Source organism: Natrix helvetica (genome assembly GCF_964273705.1).
Source record: "Natrix helvetica genome assembly, chromosome: 2".
NCBI lineage: Eukaryota > Metazoa > Chordata > Lepidosauria > Squamata > Natricidae > Natrix > Natrix helvetica.
The window spans coordinates 271,428,921-271,449,572 of record NC_138552.1 but is presented as its reverse complement, the minus strand read 5'-3'; the positions used below and the strand labels follow the sequence as shown (position 1 = coordinate 271,449,572).

The 20,652-nt window shown below is 44.8% G+C and overlaps 2 protein-coding genes across 3 annotated transcripts; one reads left to right on the top strand and one right to left on the bottom strand.

Annotated features, from left to right (window-relative positions):
• The first annotated feature begins 523 nt into the window (after positions 1 to 523).
• Positions 524 to 12,361, top strand: PPM1G (protein phosphatase, Mg2+/Mn2+ dependent 1G). 2 transcript variants are annotated; one of them, XM_081942379.1, is made up of 11 exons: positions 524 to 821; positions 1,185 to 1,254; positions 2,138 to 2,223; positions 2,621 to 2,756; positions 3,310 to 3,758; positions 3,935 to 4,051; positions 4,210 to 4,444; positions 6,906 to 7,035; positions 7,262 to 7,364; positions 7,890 to 8,096; positions 12,222 to 12,361. In XM_081942379.1, the coding sequence occupies exons 1-10, from the start codon at positions 597 to 599 to the stop codon at positions 8,082 to 8,084; spliced, it is 1,746 nt and encodes a 581-aa protein (XP_081798505.1). In that variant the 5' UTR covers positions 524 to 596; the 3' UTR covers positions 8,085 to 8,096; positions 12,222 to 12,361. The 2 variants fall into 2 exon arrangements, with proteins under 2 accessions (XP_081798505.1, XP_081798504.1); XM_081942378.1 differs by lacking the exon at positions 12,222 to 12,361 and having other exon boundaries at positions 525 to 821; positions 7,890 to 8,620.
• Positions 8,785 to 19,106, bottom strand: LOC309386702 (E3 ubiquitin-protein ligase RNF19A-like). The gene is made up of 8 exons (XM_081942382.1): positions 18,217 to 19,106; positions 14,329 to 14,537; positions 14,017 to 14,164; positions 12,832 to 12,994; positions 12,557 to 12,671; positions 12,246 to 12,383; positions 10,961 to 11,144; positions 8,785 to 10,569 (listed from the first exon to the last, which is right to left on the bottom strand). Exons 1-8 carry the CDS (start codon positions 18,669 to 18,671, stop codon positions 10,407 to 10,409), a joined length of 1,575 nt encoding a protein of 524 aa, XP_081798508.1. The 5' UTR covers positions 18,672 to 19,106; the 3' UTR covers positions 8,785 to 10,406.
• Positions 19,107 to 20,652: the final 1,546 nt, after the last annotated feature.

Below are 20,652 nucleotides of genomic sequence, written 5' to 3'. Positions count from 1 at the left end.
TTCATACCTTTTAACTGCCATTTTTCTAATATAGGGAATCCTTCATTTCTAACCCTTCTCTTTTTAGCGTAAAGCTGCCTTAATATAATGTCTGTTAAGCAATGCGACAAATTACCATTTTGATACTAGATTGAGTATGCACTGCCTCCTATTCCCCCTGCCTGACATGATGGAAGTGGCTCAGTACTATTTGGGGGGGGGGAAAGCACCTCTGGAACAACCATGACTTGGATTGCTGCGAATCTCCGTAGATATTCAGTTCTGTGGACTTGCGTAGGAAATGAAGTACTGCAAAAGAGAAATGCCACTTCGGTAAATGGAAGTAAAATACCTTCCAGGCCTTCCCCTTCGTTGCTGGGCAACCAGTGGTACGCCCTTTCTTCCTCATAGTCTATGACTTTGCAACATCCCGTCCGGTTTTCTCCCCTCCCACTCTCCCATTCATTCCCTTCTGACGTGCCAGGGCCTTTAATTTCCCCCGCCCGCTCTAGCAGCAACCGCTCTGCTCGGAAACGTCTTTCGTTCTTTTCTTTTTTTTCCTTCGTATCATTCATCGGCCTCACATCCGGTTCCCGTGGTTCCTCGGCGGGGACTCTATGGTGTCTGTTTCCGGTTTCCAAATCGCCTTCCCCTCTGCCGTTCGCTTTCAGCCTTTGCCGCTCTTCCTTCTTCGGCTCGGCGGGGCCCGCGCCTGCCTTGCCATGGGTGCCTACCTGTCGCAGCCCAGCACGGCCAAGAGCTCCGGGGATGGGGTCGGAATTGGGCCGCGCCCGCTTCACTTCGGCTACAGCGCCATGCAGGGCTGGCGGGTCTCCATGGAGGTGAGGGCGGGACGGACCGAGGGCGGGAGAACGGTGTCTTGCTGGGCGATTCTGCCCTGCGGGAGGCCGCAGCCTCGTTCCTTATGGCGGCTTTCAATGGGGAAAAGCGCTCTGGTATTCTCAGGGCTAACGGCTAGAGACACACACACACACACACACACACACACCGTCATGGAGTCCCCTACACTGGCGGAGCTGTGGATAGTTCGGTGCCCCAGTGGCCCCGGCAGGCTGCGGAGGACCGTTGCGCTTGTGTTATTTGCCTGCTTTCTTTGGCCTCTTCTGAAATTGCTGAGAGTTTCCAGAGCTTGGCCCGCTGTAGTCGCTGTTTCCCCCTTTTTAACCGATCCTTCTCTTTTTCAGGATGCTCACAACTGCATTCCCGATTTAGACAGCGAGACGGCAATGTTCTCGGTATACGATGGTCACGGAGGTAAGGGTTACCCCATAACCACGTGTCCACTCGTTGAAAGACATCTGTTGGGACCGGGCCTTTTGAGAAGGCTGTCTTGTGGATCTTTACATCCCCACCGCTCGAGGAGGTTCATTGCCAGTGCTCTTTATTCTTATGATTAAAACATAGTATAGCCTTTATTGTCATTGTACAAAATAAATACAACGAAATTGGTTATGCAGGCACTTGTTTCTAATTGAAACTGATGAGGTTGACCAGTTACAGTTAGTCCTCAACTTACCACCGAAATTGGACTCAAAATTCCTGTTGTTAAGCGAGACATTTGTTAAGTGACTGTAGCCCCATTCTACAACTTTTCTTGCTTCAGTTGTTAAGGGAATCACTGCAGTTGATAAGTTAGTAACCAAGTTGTTAAGTGAATCTGGCTTCCCCGTTGACATTGCTTGTCAGAGGGTAGCAAAAGGTGATCACATGTTCTTGGTACACAGCAACGGTCATAAATACAAACCAGTTGCCAAGCATCTGAATTTTGATCACGTGTTCATGGGGATACCGGAAAGATGGTAACTGAAAACGGTCATTTTTTCAGTGCAATAATTTTGAACGGTCACTAAACAAACTGTTGTAAGTTGAGGACTACCTGTATTATTACAACATTGCCTTTGTAGGAAGTTTTGATGGTCTGCCTGATTAACCTCTCTGGATTTTGTAAATAATGGATTTGTCAATGCTAGAGTCCTAACTCCTGTGTGCCTAATAAATGGGTCTTTGAGTTATTTTGGTGCTACCCAATTTGTTCAGTTTGGGAATGCTAATGCATATTTTCTCTGAAACAAACATGAGGTTGTTTTTGAGATGAAAGGAGATTGTCAGTTTCTAACTGTTGGCCTCTTTGCTATAGGAGAAGAGGTAGCTCTGTATTGTGCCAAATACCTGCCAGAGATCATCAAGGATCAGAAAGCATATAAAGAAGGCAAACTACAAAAGGTAAGATAGAAAGGCTGTCTTTCAAAACTATAGAAGAGCATGCCAGAGAAGTACAGCTAATTCTGTGAAGGATTTTGTTTCATGATTCTTTGCCAATCTTACTGTTTTTAAGATATTTTCTTTGACTATGTTGTAAAAAATCTAAATTGCTTGTTAAAAACTAGAGTTTAGCGTAAATATGAAGCCAATTCTGGTTATAAATTGGCTATTTTTTGTGTAACAACGAAAGAGAAAGTGACAGAAATTACTTGGCCACTGGTATCAATTGTGGTGCAGTATAGTATTAGCCTGTTTATTGGGGCTATTAAGAACTGTATCATATCTCTTGGATAAGTTGCTATTTAAATTATTTCTAATATTAATGGTCGCAAAGAAATCCTTTATTTTTTCTTATTAGGCACTTGAAGATGCTTTTTTGGCCATTGATGCCAAGTTGACAATGGAAGAAGTGATCAAGGAATTAGCACTGATGTCAGGGCGGTCTCGAGATGAGGGTGATGAGAAAGAGATGAAAGTGGCAGATGAAGATGATGGTGAGTGAAGCAGCAACTTGCAGTCCAGTGCAGATTAGAGGCAAAAGCCAAGTACCACAAAGGGAGCTCTTATATCAACCTTGTATATGAGATTAAATGCCTAAAGTGGAAGGATGTCTGAGATCATATTCCCTATATTAAATGAAACGTAATTAACTGCCAACTTTAAGAAAGAGCCTAGACAAAACCAGAGGTGGAAAACTAACAGTTCTAAGCCAGCATTACTTGTGATTGGGGTAAAGGGAATTGTAATCCAGCATCATGTTTGCACTTAACACACCCCAAACACTTGCATCTTGGTAAAAACAGTTCATATGATTAAGAAAACTAGTGTTGGGCCCAGTTATAGTGACATGTGACCTTAGGACTGGCAATTTGTAGTGAGAAATATGATTCCATCTGTATTTTAGTAAGTAGATTGATGCCATATGTGTAAAACTCTGTTCCTTTAGTCATATGAAATGACTTTCCTGAGCTATGAATTTAAAAAGATAGTTTATCTGGATGTGACATTGAGACTGGCTGCATTTTCTCCCCCAATACTCCCATGCAGTGGACAATGAGGAGACTGCCTTGCTACATGAGGAGGCTGCAATGACCATTGAGGAGCTTCTGACTCGATATGGGCAAAACTGTGTCAAGGGCAAGCTGGGCCCACCAGGCAAAGATGTAACCCAGGAGGATGCCCGGGAGCCAAGTTTGAATGGTGAAGTAGATGCGGAGGAGCCCTCGAGGCGTCATAAAGAGGGTGAAGAAGAGGAGAAAAATGGCAAATTGTGCTCTGAGTCCATCAGTACCTCCCATGGTCCAGATGTGGCTGGTGGAGGGGATGCTGGTATTTGCCAAAAAAAGATAGCCGAGGGAGCATCTCCTGCCAGTGGTGAGATGGAGCCATCCTGCTCATCTGCAAGCAAGAGCCAGCAAGTGATCAAGTCAATGTTCTTTGAGGACAGTGAGGATGAATCAGAGGATGCAGAAGAGGAGGAAGATGACGATAGTGAGGTACCATCACATCATTTGGGCAGTGGGGGGGCAGGGCGGAGGTGCATTTTGTCCTTCTATAGCTGAGCTGAAAAAGCAGAACTTAGCCTACCCCAGGTCCTGCATGCAGGACAGCAGCCAGAGCCATGGGGTCCGTTTTATTTTTGTTACGGGTGGATGTATTGCATTTTGATTAGGAATGCAGTGAGGATGAGGATAGCTACAGCAGTGAGGAAGAAGAATATGATACTGAAGAAGCAGAAGAGGAAGATGATGAAGACATGATGCTCCCAGGAATGGAGGGCAAAGAAAAGGTCAGTGTTTGTGAAGAAAGTGGGAAAGGAATAGGGGCACCGTGGTCCTTACTGAGATTTGCTGAGCTTCTTTTGCTCTTACCCTGGTTTGAGGCCCACTCTTTCAGTAAGTCTTGTGCTTCCGCATGGGCTCTCCTCACAGTTCTCTTACTCTCCAGCCTGGCTCAGACAGCGGCACAACGGCGGTAGTAGCGCTTCTCAGAGGCAAGCAGCTAATAGTAGCCAATGCTGGAGATTCCCGGTGTGTGGTGTCTGAAGGTGGAAAGGCTGTGGATATGTCCTATGATCATAAGCCCGAAGATGAGGTGGAATTGGCCAGAATAAAGAATGCTGGTGGAAAAGTAACCATGGATGGCCGGGTAAATGGTGGCCTCAATCTCTCCAGAGCAATTGGTAAGTAAACAGGTATGCATGTGCAAGAGTTATAGGGCAGTAGCCACTACTGACAATGAACACCAACTCAGCCTTCGATGACGAAAACATCACACATACAATCTTTCGCTCTGCAGCCTCCTTTTCTCTGAAAAAGGAAACTATTTCTTCAATCATCTGACTTGGAGCTATTGAAGTTCCTTAAGTACAAAGGAAAAGGAATTATTTCATAATATTAAAAAATAGAACAATCTAAAGATATAGTATTTTATAATGCGTCTTGTTTGCAAATCAAATCTTGCACTAATGGGACTCATTTTTAACAATTGTCAGGAACCAGCTTTTGAAAACTCAGAAGCAAAGGGCTGACAACTTTTCCTATTGAATGTTACCGGAACAATTAGAAAATTAGCTCCAGGCTAAACTTTAAAGCTGGCTTAATTGTGGATATGCCCATTCACAAGAATAGGCTTTAAACATGGTACATATGATTGATGCCATCTGTGACTTGGCTAAACAAACAGAGCATGTATGAATATGAAATGTAGAGTGAAGCAAGAATTTGTTGCCAATAGTGAATCCTTTGGCTAAAAGTGGCTTAAATGTTGTGAATATGGTATCAGGGGTCCCCAACCCCCGGGCCACAGCCTACTACCGGGCCATGGCTGGTTTGGGAGTGGGCCATGTGAGCAACTGGTCAATGCATGCACTAATACAGCTCATCTCGCATGACCAGCAGACCAATATGCGCATGCAACTCAACACACATGAATGGTGGGCTAGCACACATGCACCAGCCCACTACTTGCATGAGCCGGTGTCCCATCCTCCCCCCCCCCCACTCCCCAGCTTGCTGGGCCGCTAAGCCGTAAGGTTTGGGGACGAGATTAAATGGTCTTTTAGCCAGCTCACCCACATTTGGGGGTGTTATTTTTAGGAGGATTTAATTTTGTGGTTTGTCTATGGGAGCATGACGCTCAAATTGCAGAATGACCTCAATGAATATTTGTTACAAAGCTGATTTGACTTGATCCGTCATGCAAGTGAATTCCAGTTGCTTGATTTGGAAGAAATGGCATGGGTAGCTAGCTTCATACAAACCAGAACTTGACTAAAAAAAACCTGATATGTCGAAGGTGTGTTTGAGAAATGCCTTGAATGTTCTGTTATTTGGTAGGGGGTAGGAGGTTCAGTTAATAATAATAAATAATAATAAAAATTTTATTTGTTAGCCGCATCCTCTCCAGAAGGACTCGGGGCAGCGTACAATAAAAACACAAATAAAATACAAATATAGACAGTACATACACATAAATATAGACGTATACGTGGAGGAAGTAGACAGATAAATGGAAATAGAATTAAGATTACAATTTAAAATCCCCTAAGTAAAATTACAAGATTAAAAACCTGTCAGGAGCGATATGATCAAACTATGGTTGAGCCAGGCCAGCTACTTGGAAAAGGTGGGTCTTGAGCTTTGCACGGAAGGAGCGGAGGTCAGAGGTAGTCCTGATATCCGGGGGGAGGTCATTCCACAGGGCTGGGCCCGCCACAGAGAAGGCTCTGCTCCTAGGCGCCGCCCCCCGACACTGTCTGGTGGACGGCACCTGGAGAAGTCCCTCTCTGTGCGAGTGAATTGGTCGCAGGGATGTATGGGGCAGGATACGATCCCGCAAGTAGCTAGGTCCTGTGCCATGGAGCGCTTTAAAGATCGTTATCAAAACCTTGAAACGCACCCGATAGACCACAGGAAGCCAGTGCAGCTCGCGCAGGAGAGGTGTCACATGGGAGTACCTTGTACTCCCCATAATCACCCGCGCGGCCGCATTCTGGACCAACTGTAGTCTCCGAGTGCATTTCAAGGGAAGCCCCATGTAGAGAGCGTTGCAGTAGTCTAGGCGAGACGTCACTAGCGCATGAGTGACTGTGCGTAAGGCATCCTGGTCCAATAGGGGACGCAATTGGCGCACCAGGCGAACCTGGTGGAACGCCCCCCCTTGCCACGGCTGTCACATGGTCATCCATGGACAGCCGGGCATCCAGGAGGACGCCCAAATTGCGCGCCTGCTCCACAGGGGCCAGTTGTACGCCCCCAATGGCCAGAGATGGAATTAACTGGTTGAACCGGGGGGCCGGAACCCACAGCCACTCCGTCTCGGAGGGGTTGAGCTTGAGTCGGTTGTCATCCATCCAGACCCGTACGGCTTCCACACACCGGGACATCACTTCGACGGCCTCGTTGGGGTGGTTCGGGGTGGAAATGTACAGCTGAGTATCATCAGCGTACAGATGATATCCCACCCCGAAACCATTAATGATCTCACCCAGCGGCTTCATATATGTGTTGAACAGGAGTGGCGAGAGGACCGACCCCTGTGGCCTCAGTTACTGAGCCTAGCCCAGCTTTCTCCTTGTTGCTGCACTTTTCTCTAGGACAGTGAACCCTCAAATAAACATCTTGATCATTTTTGTATCTTAGGAGATCATTTCTATAAACGTAACAAGAATTTGCCCCCAGAAGAACAGATGATCTCAGCGCTGCCAGATATCAAAGTGCTGACAATCAACGATGACCATGATTTTATGGTCATTGCCTGTGATGGCATCTGGTAAGTGGAAATTGAGCTTTGGGATAAACAGGAATCCTTACAATGGTACTCAGCTGAAGCTTAATTTTTTCAGTATACTTGGGGAGTAGAGAGCGCTGATAACTTGTACCAAGTCAAGACCTGGAAGGGATTATAATTGCAGAACTGAGGGCAGGTTGATGTAATTGTAACCTATCCCAGTCTTACATTTATTTTTCATGATCTCTCTCTTTCACTCCTAATCCAGGAATGTCATGAGCAGCCAAGAGGTGGTGGATTTTGTTCAATCCAAGATCACACAGAAGGGCGAAGATGGAGAGTTGCGATCTCTTTCATCTATAGTAGAAGAAGTGAGTTGGAGACTGGGAGATGTGACAGTTGAAATTAAATATGGGAATATTTCTATAGCATATGGGAAAAGACATTCAGCTCTCAGGTTTAGGAGATTTTTTTTAGGCTGTTGTTCTATTTGATATAGTAAGATTGCCAGGAGAAATGATCTGTTTGGGGCTCTAAAAAGTTTCTCTTTGAAAGCTCCTAAGGAGGACTAGATCTTGGAATGCATCAGGCATGCATTGTTTACTGACTGGGTCCCAGTTGATTAAGCCTGGGGAACAGTCACCTATCTTGATAACAAATAATCTTCAGGAGCTGAAAAATGTTACGGGATAATCATTAGGTTCGTAGTCCACTTCTAGTAAATCTGGTTTGGTTTACACAAAGATTCCTTCCTGCAAGTCTTATTTACAGGCTGCCTGGCAGGTATCTGAAACCATCAGACTATTGCCTGAATTTCTCTGTCCTTCAGATTTAAGGAGTGTGTGGCAGAAGCTGAACTTCCTGCTGAAGTCATTCTCTAATTTTTGTCTAAACAGCTCCTGGATCGTTGTTTGGCTCCTGACACATCTGGTGATGGAACAGGCTGTGACAACATGACTTGTATCATCATCTCTTTTAAACCACACATCAATCAAGGCTCCCCTGCTGAGAGCAGCAAACGGAAACTGGAGGATAGCACAACAACTAGCCCCACAGAAGAGGGTTGTAGCAAGAAGGCCCGACAGGACTAGCAGCCAAGTTGGGTAGGGAATTGCCCATGCACTCACTGGACTCTTGTTTTCTAAACAAAGCTGAACTTTTGATGCCTGTTTTAGGCTTTTTTTTATCCTTAGGGAGGCCCATTTTGTCTTTATTATTTGGAGGGGGGAAAGGGATTCAGGGTGGGCCCCATTGGTGTTTGAAACCATTCCAAAGAGTGAATGGCAGGGAGGGTCATACTCTGACCAAAGCCCAGAAGGCAGTTCTACCTGCTCAAACACTCTCTGTCACACACACACAAACAAACACAGGGAGGGAGAGAGAGAGAGAGAGAGAGACTGCAGCGTCTCTGTATGGTTGTTGCCATTCCGTGCCTGTGGTTTTTCTGTTGACAGGAAGCAGTTTTACAATGTGGAGATTTCAGAGCTGCAGTTCTATTTAAGGCCTCCACTTTTTTTAATTTGTGGGACTGATTGCCATAATCTCCCCACCCCATGGCTACCAAGCCCCAACTCTGTGTCATTCATTTTCAACTGAGATTTTTTTCAAACTAAAAACTAAAACTCTTTATCAGTGACTGTGTACTTTTGTAAAATTGTGAGGGAAGGAAGATGAACTGAACTGTTATGCCATTCATTGATTCTGTAGTCTCTTCCCTTTTCTTGCTCATTCCAATTTCTTCCCAATTCTAAATCCTTTCCCACTGTGAACTCCATGCCTGTGACTTGCAAGGTCTTATTCTGCCCAAGCAAACTAGGACCAACAATACATTGTCTTGTCCGTGGAAACTTTTATCTTAGGGGGTTGGACTAGATGACCTACAAAGTCCCTTCCAACTCTGTTATCTGTTCTGTTATGATTTCCCCAGGAAAAGACAGATGTCCCCAATTCATTTGGGGATACGGGGGGGGGAGGGTGGTTGTAGAAAAGTAGGATTCTTTTCTTCTCTAAATTTCGGGAACCTAAATTTAGCCACATGATTTTTATTAAGACTTGAGTGCAAGGCCATGAAATATAGCACTCTTATTTTACAGTCATAAATTTCAATTTGAATTTGAAAAAAAAGTGGGAATTGGAAGTCTTTGAGAGACAAATCTTTGGCTCCATTGCCACTCTTAAAACTCCCCAAACATGAAAACAAGTTGGGCACTGTTATTTTAGCCTCCCGCAAATGAGCCAAAATTGTGGATGTCACTGGACCTCTTTCAATAGGTAGCAATGTGGTTTGCCAGCCCATTGAAAGTTGTTTGCCCTTTTTTCCAAGGTGCTTTTTTTATAACAGCTTTTTCCCATTTTGTTGCATCTTTTGTTCCTACGCCATAGATTTGTGTAAGGCTAACCCAAAGTTGATTTTCAACCTTTTTTGCCTCATTCCTATGGATTATAGGATCGTAATACTACCAGACACTGAAGTTTCTTCAGTCTCAATATTGAGGTAAAAATTTAAGTAACCTTTAATTACTTACTGCTTTAAGTGGAATTACTGCTGTTCCATTAGATTTCTGAGGAATTCCTTAAGCAATCACTCGGATAATACTAGCATGTTTTAAGTTTTCAGGAATTTCATAGGAGCTTATTCTATAATAATGGCTTTAATAGCAAGACTCCTGTGGGGCTTGTTATAAAGCAATCCATAATGTAGTCCAGAATCTCTCATAAGTTCTAGCTTGGCTGCAGGTGCAGCCTTTTTCCTCCTACCCATACGCCCTTCCTTTGATTCTCTGAAATTGGCGTTAGGCTTTCACTTGAAGATTTCCCAGTTTCCCCAAATCTCTATCTTCATCCAGAAGATTAACATATGTAGCTATCTTATCCCAACTGAAACTCTGGCATATTTAGATCAGTGCTTTCCCCTCCACAAGTACTCTGCTCAAAGTGGTTACTTAAAATCATTTAATCAGAGGTAGGAAATCTATGATTCAGGAGATCTTATCCATATGGCCAATTATGAGTGATGCTTGAAGTTGTAATTCAACATCTGGAAGATTAGAGGTTTCCCCAGCCTCCTTTAATGTGAATCTGGCCTCACAGTTGTTCTCTCAGTGGTTGTTCAGAAATTTAGCCCCATCTGGCAAAACGTCTTCCCACCACATAAGTAGGTAACGCATGGAGTTCCATCCCTACATATTAAAAAGGGAGGATCCATTAGACTCCTCTGATAGCTGCTATTTATTATCTTGAAGCACCAAAGGTCTTAATCAAGTGGTAGGCAGAATGGGGGCTAAAAGATGCCAAATGTTTGGGTAACCGAAGTGAGCAGTGATGAATCTTGCATGGGGTGTAGACAGATTTGGCTTTCAAGCTAGGAGAGCTTGGATCTTCAGTCCATGGTTGCTTCTGTTTGTTAAGTTGCTTTATTCTGTCATCACTCCTGCCAAACTGCAGCCATCACTTATATAGGCGAGCGAATCTGCTGAAAAGCTGTGGCCTGATGCAGCACTACAGAGACTGTGCTCCCCAGCAGCCCGTGGTTGAGTTTCAATCTCCACTTCCACTTCCACCGTATTCAGGCCATCCCTGCACAGGAGAAGAACAGCGCTACTTGTGAAGCAGGTGGAATGTGGCTCAGAAAAACAGGGTAGAGAATTATAATTCACAAGATTGCACTATAAGGCAAACGGAAGAAGAGGAATGTGTGTGGGGGGGGTTTTCTTCCCTCTGCGCTACTGTATTGTTTCTGAACTGAAAACAGAATGAGGAAGTCTGCCATGACAGAGAAACTGGGGGTAGCAGTGAGACGGAACATCTCCCAAACTGGACTCGCAACAGCCCAATAAAGCACACCTGAGCCAACACTGCTTGTTCAATAGGTCTTCCTTCCCTGCTCTTCCCTTCCATCCAGAGTTTACTCATAAGGGGTAATTTTGCTTGGGACGTCCTCCAACCCTCCCAAGTCCACTAGACTGACCTGTGAGAAGTTTCTTGACCTTCACTCAGCATGCTGCCTGCCAAGGCTACAGTGCTGGCAGATTCGCTTTTCCGATCTTTTTGGCATGGCTCTTCATGTTGGCTGTTACTTGAACGGGGGATGGAAGCAGAAGCCCCCTTCTCAGGCACCATGGGGGTAGGCAGCACAGCCAGCAGTTCGTTCACTGGTATGAAGAAAGAAAGAATAAACATGGCAGCATCCCCTGTCTTGGCATCAAGAAATATCTTCACATATCTAGGTAGCCTCTGCAAGGTTTCCTTAATGGAAATGTTGATCCCATGAAACCTAATCGAATAAAACTCTCTGCAAAGGCAGAGAGTGAGAAAATTCTTCAAATGGTACTAAAACAAAAAAGAGGAACAAAGGGGTTTATAGTCACACGGTTTTTTAAAAGCTCATAAATTCTGAATATTAAATGTCAGTTTTAGAAAGCTGCTCTGTTGTGGTATTTCCCATCTTGTTACTACTCATAACTTTCAGCAATTGGAGACAATACGAGTATGAGATACAAGTATCTAGCTATTATACAAAGGGAGAAATGCAAAAGTTAGGGGAATTCCTGAGACATGCCTTGATTATGTAAAATAATTAAAAAGAATCACTTCTGAGTTTTCTGGGACAATGAGAAAAAAATGGCATTTTAAGAATCCTTGCTGTGTAATCAACTGGGTCAGTTAAACTAGTTTTCACACAAAGCCATCAGAGCCGTCAATGGAAACAGGCAAAGGGTGGGACTCAATGGGAATTATAACACTATGACATTTCTGAAATAGTACCAAATAATACCAGCTATGTAAAAAACATAGGAAAATAATGCCAAAGAATTGAGAGCTGGTTGGCTTTCATTCGTTGATAACTAAATTTTATAGGAACAGACCACCTGAAGCCAGATAGGAAGCTGTAACACAGCTCATCAAACTGACATCACAGTGTTCTTCCATAAACAGAACCAAGAGATATCCCATTACTAGAATGGCTGCAAAACGAAGATATTGTTCCAATGTAATGCTATTGGAACCTATGTGTAATTGCAAGCCTTGCAGATTCAGAAACCATGGGCTGCTGCATTTGTCATTGTAGACTCTTCTCTCCCACTTCAAAGCGAGATCTCAACTTTCTAATGGCAAAATTAGAGTAAGTTATTTTATGGCTTAAAGGGCAAAGCAAGAATGTATTAAATGAAAGCCGCTTGTGATGTGTCCCTCCCCTGGACTAAACTACTTTGCCTCTCTGACTTCAGCACAACTCACAACAACTCACGTACATTTGGCGAGGTTCTCCAGTTCCAGTGTGCTGAGCTCCCCAGCTTTCTTTCGGGAATTTCCACACCCCCAGCGATTCCGGCACAGAGAGAGTACCACGACCCCATACACGTAGGTGAGCATCAGGGGCACGCCCACCCCTGCAGGCAAAGAGCCTGTTGTAAGAACCACCTCTGTTCAAGGACCGTTCATGCATCCATGCAATTTACAAAAGGCAGAAGATTTCCCTTTCGGTACGAAAGCAAAAAACAAAACAAACACAGCTTGTGGATCCACACGCACCCTCCCATCTCGGCCTCCTTGTGGCTCTTACCCACAGTGACAGCTGTGATGACAGGGGACACAAAGAGAGAGAGGAGAATGCTGCTGGCAACAGAAAGACACTGCTGGCAGCCTGACAGTTTGCTCTTGCGCCCATGGCTCAAAACCTGGAGGAAAAGGAAAGACAGAATAAAGAGATCCCCAGAAAAACTACTTTTTAATTTGTCCTGAAGCTGCGTTTCCCATGAGCCTACAAGAACATCCTGTGCACATTTTAGGGGCCTCTGTGATTAGGAAACGCTATGGCCTCCGTGCAAGTCTCCTTACCTTCTTCCCTGTGTAAATGGGTATGCCCAGGGTGATGACCGGCACTGCAATGCCAGCAACAATTGAGATCACCATTGGGGCACCCAACACCATGCCCAGCTGCCATAGGAGCTTCCGGGTTCGAGACCAGGGCTTCTTTCCCCAAAAGGTGCAGCCAGAAGGACTGAGGAGAAAACAGGAATCGGTTATGAAAAAGGGAGCATTCAAAAGTACAAACTGCAGATACCCTTAATTTTTCCTGTTAGTTAACACAGGGCTTGCTACCATGTATTTCCAAAGCAGTTTTTGCAGCGTCAAAGAGCAGGAAGTTGGTTTGGGTTGTTTCTGAAAACCAAGTCTCTTTCCCAGAATTAAACACTCACTTGTGAAATCCACTACTGTTGCTCCCTAACATCTACTGGACTTGATGTAGCCCAATCTCTTTGCATATGTACAAGATGTGGATCTCACTCATCTAGAGAGAAGTATAAAGCTATTATTTCAGAAGTTCAAGGCTTTCTGGAATTCTTAACCTGCTGCCAGTAGTTTTTTTATTTATTTGTTCTCAGAATTCTATTAAAGTTGTTATCCACTTGACTGTTTTTGATATACTCAACTTAGTTGTGAATGTCTATGTCACTATGTGACTTTCTATGGTAGAATAGTGATAGGTAAGTTTAATGTATGGCATCTTTATAAACATAACTTTATATTAATTGTAAGATGAAAGATTAAAAACTAAGATATTTAGAAGAAAAAGGAAGGGAAATAAGAAATAAACCAAAATTGCAAGAGATAATAATTATAAAGAAATGACTTCCAATTTTCTTTTACAGAAGTTAGAGGTAAATTAACCTCTTACTCTATGGTGATAATATTTTTATTTTTAAAATGGTATGTCTGTATGAATAAATGGTGCCCTGGATTCTAATTCAATCATAAAACATTATTTGCCTTCAATGGCTCATCCATGCCTATAAATGTATACAATTTAATTTAGTGAGGCTTACTCCCCCATAAGTAGATAGGTGCTTGCAATCTCGTCATCTAATCCATATTATTCAAAGTGCTTCTGTGAGCTCTCATACTTTATTTCCATTTCTACCAAGCCTTTGATCTGCAGCTCCATTCCCTCAAAGCCCTGATGGACAGAATAAAAGCCTGGAGTGGCCAGATCCACTCCATTTCCCTCTCCACTTGCAACACCTGAGGAAATGCACATCTGTGATTTCTTGCATGCAGAGCCAGCAGAAAAGGCAGCCACAGACGGTGCAGTTCATACGGTTACAGCTCCCATCGTTGATCTTCATGATGAAGGCACCACAGCGGGGACAGACCTTGATGGTGTCGGGGTCTATGAAAAGCAGAAAGAAGAAAACGGCTTAAACTAATGCAGCTGATCAGGCCCCAACAGACATCCTTAGGGGCAGAGATAGGAGGGTCCTGACAGAAAAGATACAGGCAAGGAAGAAACCCAGTGCTGAGAGAAGGCAAAGAGGTACTATTGCCTCAACTCACTGTGGGCTGCTTCCTCTTTCCAGATCAATTGCGTGGAGAGTTCCACAGCTCCCAAAGGACTCTGCTGCTTCCACTCCCGCCAGGCCTGCTCACAGGAGGAATTGGGGTGCCAGGGCTGCCGGCAATGATAGCAAAATTCTGTCTTGCAATCCTGACGACCACAAACAAGCCGGGGGCATTCCGCACAGCCATATGCAATCACGGCATAACTGGAGGAGGAAGGGGGGGGGGGAAAGCAGGGACATCAATTCAAGAACTCAATAGCGCTCACAGAATTCATTCTCCTAATTCAAACTTTATTTTTATTTGTATCCAAAGCTGACCTTTCTTTCAGCAGCTGAAGGCAACATACCATGTGCTCCTCCTCCAATTTTCCCCCATAATAACCCACTTGCAAGCTAGGTTGGGCTGAAAAAGAAACTGGTCCAAATCAGTGACGTGCGGTGAGGTTTATGGCTGGTGAGGCTGGTGACGTCATCAGGAAGACGGGGAATGGGACCACGTGTGCAGGAGGCTGAGGCAGCCTCAGCCTCCTGCACACTTGGTCCCATTCCCCGCCTTCCTGAGTCAACATGAAGGGGACCGCGGAGCGTGAGCTGGCAGAGAGCGCTCCACAGTCCCCTTCATGTTGACTCAGGAAGGCAGGGAATCGGACCATGTGTGCCTTTTCCTTTTTCCCTTTTTTTTCTTTTCATGATGAGAGTGGTGAGGCTCTGCCTCCCCTGCCTCCCCTGACCACACGTCCCTGGTCCAAATTTACCTAGTAAGTTTCCAAGGCTAAAGACAAACTAGAAACGGGATTTCCTTAGTGCCAGTTCAATACATTAACCATTATACCATACTGATTCTTTTAAGCTTTGACATTTGGCCTTTTATTATCTATATTATTTTATTATTTCTTTTATTAATGTATAAGGCTGCCTTTCTTGTCCAAGCGACTCTTGTGAGTTTAAGGATTAAAACTAAAACAATGCAAATCTAAACAAATAGGAAATGGCAGCTGAAAATAAAAATCTCAAGAGTAATAACAAACCACCTGAGTTTTGCTAACTTCCTGACCTCCAGTGCCAGGGCAAAACAGCCACTCTTAAACACTTTCTGAAAGGCCAGCAGGTTGGGGCCAATTAGATCTCTTGGTAAAGATGTTCCAGAGGGCAAACACCGTGATTGAAAAGGTCTTATTTCCTGGGTCTCGCAAGTTGGTATTTTTTAATTCAGGAGTCCTGTAACATGTTCCTCCTGCCAGATCTTAATATAGCTAGTCCTCCGTTAACAAGAATAATTGGGACCAGAATTTCTGTTGCTAATTGACAGTCATAAAACATGATGTCATGTGACCACCGTTTAGCAACAGATCTAGCGATCCTTGTTGCCACTGGTAAGCAAGGACTATGAAGGATGTTAAGGGAGGAACTCACATGACTGACTTTGCTAGTGGGAAACTAGGGAATGTCTCGAATCATAAAGTTATTATGGGAGGCTATGTTAATTATGGATTGATCACCAAGTGCTTGAATCCTGTTATTTCACTGCTATGTACCAGCCCTCCCAGGTAAACCAGACAGGAAATATGACCAGATGAGCTAATTCTATTTTATTACACTGCTACATTAACAGAATCTTGTAAGTCAAATGCTACAAATTTCCCGGCACCATTTTTAGCCATTGGAACAACTCGGATATGTCCTTCCTAAATGTCATCCTTCCTCTGACTGTTAAGCCACTCTGTCTTGTCTGATTGTTTCCTAGGCACCCCTGCCACGTACCGTACCATTGCAAGCTAAGCATAAATACCAGATTGGTGATGAGGACAGTTGTTCAGCACCATTGTAAGTTCAAACAGTTGCTGAATGACTGGTAGTTATACAAGGACCACCTATAGAGTAGTAACAACAACTGGGAAAAGTGGCCCTTCAATTATCCTGGTCACTACTACAAAATGCTTTATAAGTAACAACCAGCATTTTGAGTTGCACCTGGAAGCCTATTAGGAGCTAGTGCAATTCACTTTCCCATTCAATCCACTTCCTACAACTTAAAACTACTTTTAGAATTGTATGATGGCAGCCACAGTCCTGTCACCACCTCTATGTAACCTTCCCATTCTCCATAGCACCATATCTCTATCCGTTGAGAGGCAGACATGGCTGGGAATCACCAGACAGAAATTATCTGCAATAGTGAGCATCTTCTGTACATACTTTTGGTGGCGTCAATGGGATTTGCCTCTGTGGTGGTTCGCTTAGCTTCAGCATTCCCAGTTTTTAATCAAGCTTTTCTATCCTATCACCTTAGGGCAGGGGCTGACAAAGCAGATCTAACAAGACAGCCTTATGTCTTGTTCTCCCCAATACCTAAATAAGCAAGGTTGCAAAGATTATTTTTTTATCTTTAAAACACTGTTGCAGAGGGACAAGAGAACAGTTCAGTTAAATGCCTAACCAGCTACCTGCATCAAATCAAATGCAATCAGCGCCTAACAGCACAGTATGTGCACTTGCAACTGTGTCTTCGTAAAGAAGGAACACAACCCGGTAAGATGGGAAGGAGAAGAGTGAAGCCAGGAGAACAGCAAGGGAGAACGAAAAAACCTGATCTCAGGAAAACAGATCAGCTGGATAAAGTACAAGTGGCAACTATAGAATAAGCAGGTACAGGGTCTCTCTGGGTACTCTCATTTATTTAGAATCCTCAACTTCAGGTTCCCGCTGAAGTTTTCACTTAAATCTACCATGTAGATGAATTCACTTTATTTAGAACTGGACCTCCAATACACTTATACTAACAGGCCAATTTATTAAAATGTCTTCCAAATCAAGAAGTCAAGTCCAATGTTTTGAAACTGAAATCGTTTGCAGGTCAAGTGATGCTTGCTCTCAATGAGCTCTGGATCTCTGCATCAGTCCCACCACCATCCAGGATGCCAAATAGACCCAGATCTGTCTGCAACTGGAAAGGGAAAGTTGGTGCAGAAAATGAATAAATGAACTGATTGAGAAAAGGGATGCATGGAGATCAACAATGGCTGCCCAATCTCAACCATCTTGCCATATATTAACTCTACTGCGTCTTTTTTCCAGCAAACCGTTTATTCTTTCCTGCAGGTTGAATTTCAGTTTAATGCAAAACCTTTTCTCTCCCTCTGGCTGTATGCACTCAACCTATTTAAGCACTATGGGCGGACTTATCAGGGGGTTGCCCATATAAAGTTGACAACAAACAGAACCAAATACTGTAAGCCAACACACCAGGAACATGCACATTCACACAACCCATTAACTTCGATTGATTTAAAATGTGTGTGGTTAGGGTTTTATGTTTGTTTTTTGGTGACTTAGCCTGACTATTATCCAAAGCACCTGAGGGCAGAACAAGAAGCAATGGGTGGAAACTAATCAAGGAGAGAAGCAACTTAGAACTGAGGAGAAATTTCCTGATAGAACAATTAATCAGTGGAACAACTTGCCAACATCTTGTTTATAAGATGTTGGATAACCATTTGTCTGAAATGGTATAGGGTTTTCTGTTTAGGCAGGGCTTTGGACTAGAAGACCTCCAAGGTTCCTTCCAACTGTGCTGTGCTATTCTACTCTACTCTACTCTACTCTACTCTACTCTACTCTACTCTACTCTACTCTACTCTACTCTACTCTACTCTACTATACTATACTATACTATACTATACTATACTATACTATACTATACTATACTATACTATAAACTACTCTATGATGCCAATTCATGCTTTAGCCCAGGAAACAGATCAATTGGGTAAGAGGATTGGGCATGCTTTTGAATGTAGCCTCTGAAAGAAAAGAGAGCACCACAGTCCCTTAATGTATATGTATAATCCCCGCCACAAGACCTCTGAGCCAGCCTGCACCCCACCTGCAATCAGGGGCCGGGCACCAGCGGGTGCCAGGGTCCGCAACTAACAGGCGTCTCAGCAGGTACTCTTCGTATTTGTCGCGCAGGCCGGCCTCAGGCAGCAGCTGGTGGATCTCGGCCGGTTGCAACAGAGCCGGACAGTGCGGACAGGCCAGCTGGACGCGGCTTTCGCTGATCTCGATGCGCAAATACTGCTGCAAACAAGTGAGGCAAGAGAGGTGGGCACAGGAGGAAAGCGCGGGGAAGGCCGCCGCGGGCTGGGCCAGAAGACAGAGCGGGCACTCTACCAGGTCCTCCCGGTCCTCCTCTGGAAGCATTAAGGCGACTCGGGTCTCCTCGGCGCGGTCTAACGGGGGCCCCTCCGGCTCCCCGAGCGGTTCCGACATCGTTTGGGGTTTCCGTCCAAAGAGGCTCATGACGCCGAGAGAGGAAGGGCCCACCCTGGGCCGCTTCATTTGGACCGAAGATGCTCGGAGACGCGTCGGGCGGAGGCGTTCAGCCCATCGCCCGGCTCAACCCGCAGAAAGGCCGGAGAAGTGGCGGCCGAAGGGCTCCTCCTCCATCCCCGGATTCAGAGTCTCCTCTTTTCAGCCGCGCTTAGCCATCGGCTGCCTCCTGCTCCAACGGCGCCTCTAATTCCCTGGCAGGAGAGAAGCCAGCAGCGGGGGCGCAAAGGCTGGACCGCTTTGTCCGGGCTTGGAACCGAAAACACCCCCGCCGCGAGGGAACGAAGGGGGCCTCGCGGGGCTATTGCGGAGCCGGCGAGCTTCCCCCAAGGATAACTCGCTAGCCACTCGGCCACTTTGTCCTTGGAAGGGCCAGCGAAAGGCGGGGACTCTGCGCCTGATTCGCTTGTGCCCCGCGGTGTCGCCACCTCTTGGCTCTCGCTTTAGCGCACTCGCCTCCCCCCCGAACCCCAACCCCGCTCGGCAGCCTGGGAAGTGTAGTCCTCCAGGAAGAAGGAGCGGAACAAAGGGAGCGTCTTGCGATTCCTGCTCGTTCTTCAAACTTTTTTTTCTTCTTCGGCCCCCTTTGTGCGAAAAAAAGAATAAGTCGTCACACCGGGATGAAAGCAGAAACAGCACATCAAAGTTGCGCGGAGATTCTGAAAGACGTTGACGGGCTTGAAACGGTGGGCCCTCCCCTCTCCAATTAAATGCAATCCCAGGGGTGAGAAAAGTAACGTCCTACTACACCTAGACAAGAAAAACCAATTGCACGGCCATCGAATACGTGGTACCCGGCTCAACAGGAGCAATTGCGAGAGGGATCCTAGGTGTCCTCATAGATCGCCACTTAAGCCTGACGGAGTAGTGTGCTGCAGCTGCCCAAAAAACTAATGCAGCCCTAGGTTGCAACAACAGAGGGATAGTTTCAGGATCACGTTGTACTGTTTTATGCCGCACTGGTGAGACGACATTTGGAATACTGCTTCCAATTCTGGTCAACCACAATGCGAAAAAGAGATTGAGACTCTAGAAAGAGTGCAGAGAAGAGCAACAAAAATGTTAAGGGGTCTGGAGGCTAAACCATAAAATGAAAAATTAAGAGAACTAACAAAGAGAAAGACTAAGGGGGATGTGATAGCAGTCTTCTAGTACTTGAGGGGCTCTCACAGAGAAGGAGTCTCACCTATTTTCCAAAGTTACCTGAAGGCAGGACAAGATAATTAAAGAGAGACAACCTAGAACTAAGGAGAAATGTCCTGTGAGAACAGTTAATCAGTGGAATGAATAATCTGCAGAAGTTGTGGATGCTCCATTACTGGAAGTTTTAAAGAAGAGGCTGGACAGCCATATGTCTGGAATAGGTCTCCTGCTTGAGCAGGAGGTTGGACTAAAAAAACCTCCAAGGTTCCTCCCTACTCTATTATTCTATGTTTTAAGAGTCTTCCCCTGTTAATGGATTTAGCCTCTCTATGTCACCTCAGGGGTCCTTAAGAAATTGTTCAGTTATGGAATGAAAAACATTGGTGCTACTTTTACATGACTGAGGATGATATCCCATAACATGTTGAAGTTATCAATCTTGGTAATTTTAACATGTGTGGACTTCAACTCTGGATGTTGAGGTCTACATATCTTAAAAGCTGCTGAGTGTGTGTATAAGAAAGTCTATGCTAAAGTCTCAAATTGCATGAACAGACGATTGTTGCCTTCACAAATCATTCAGTGCCTAAACTAACCAATCAGACTGTGGCTTAAAAGGATAGCAAAGTTCCTACTGCATTCTAAAATGATGGATACCTTCTTACTACGGTACATGCTAAACGTATTGTTTTCTATGGGCAGGAAATACTGCTTTGGAGGGTATGCAGCAGGCAACTTGCTGTTTACCCTGCTTCAGAAGTTTTGATCTTCAAGACTCATGAGTCCTCTTAGTGCCTGAACCTGAACTACGTGAACTTTATTCTTTCCCCAATCATCCTTGTAAGGT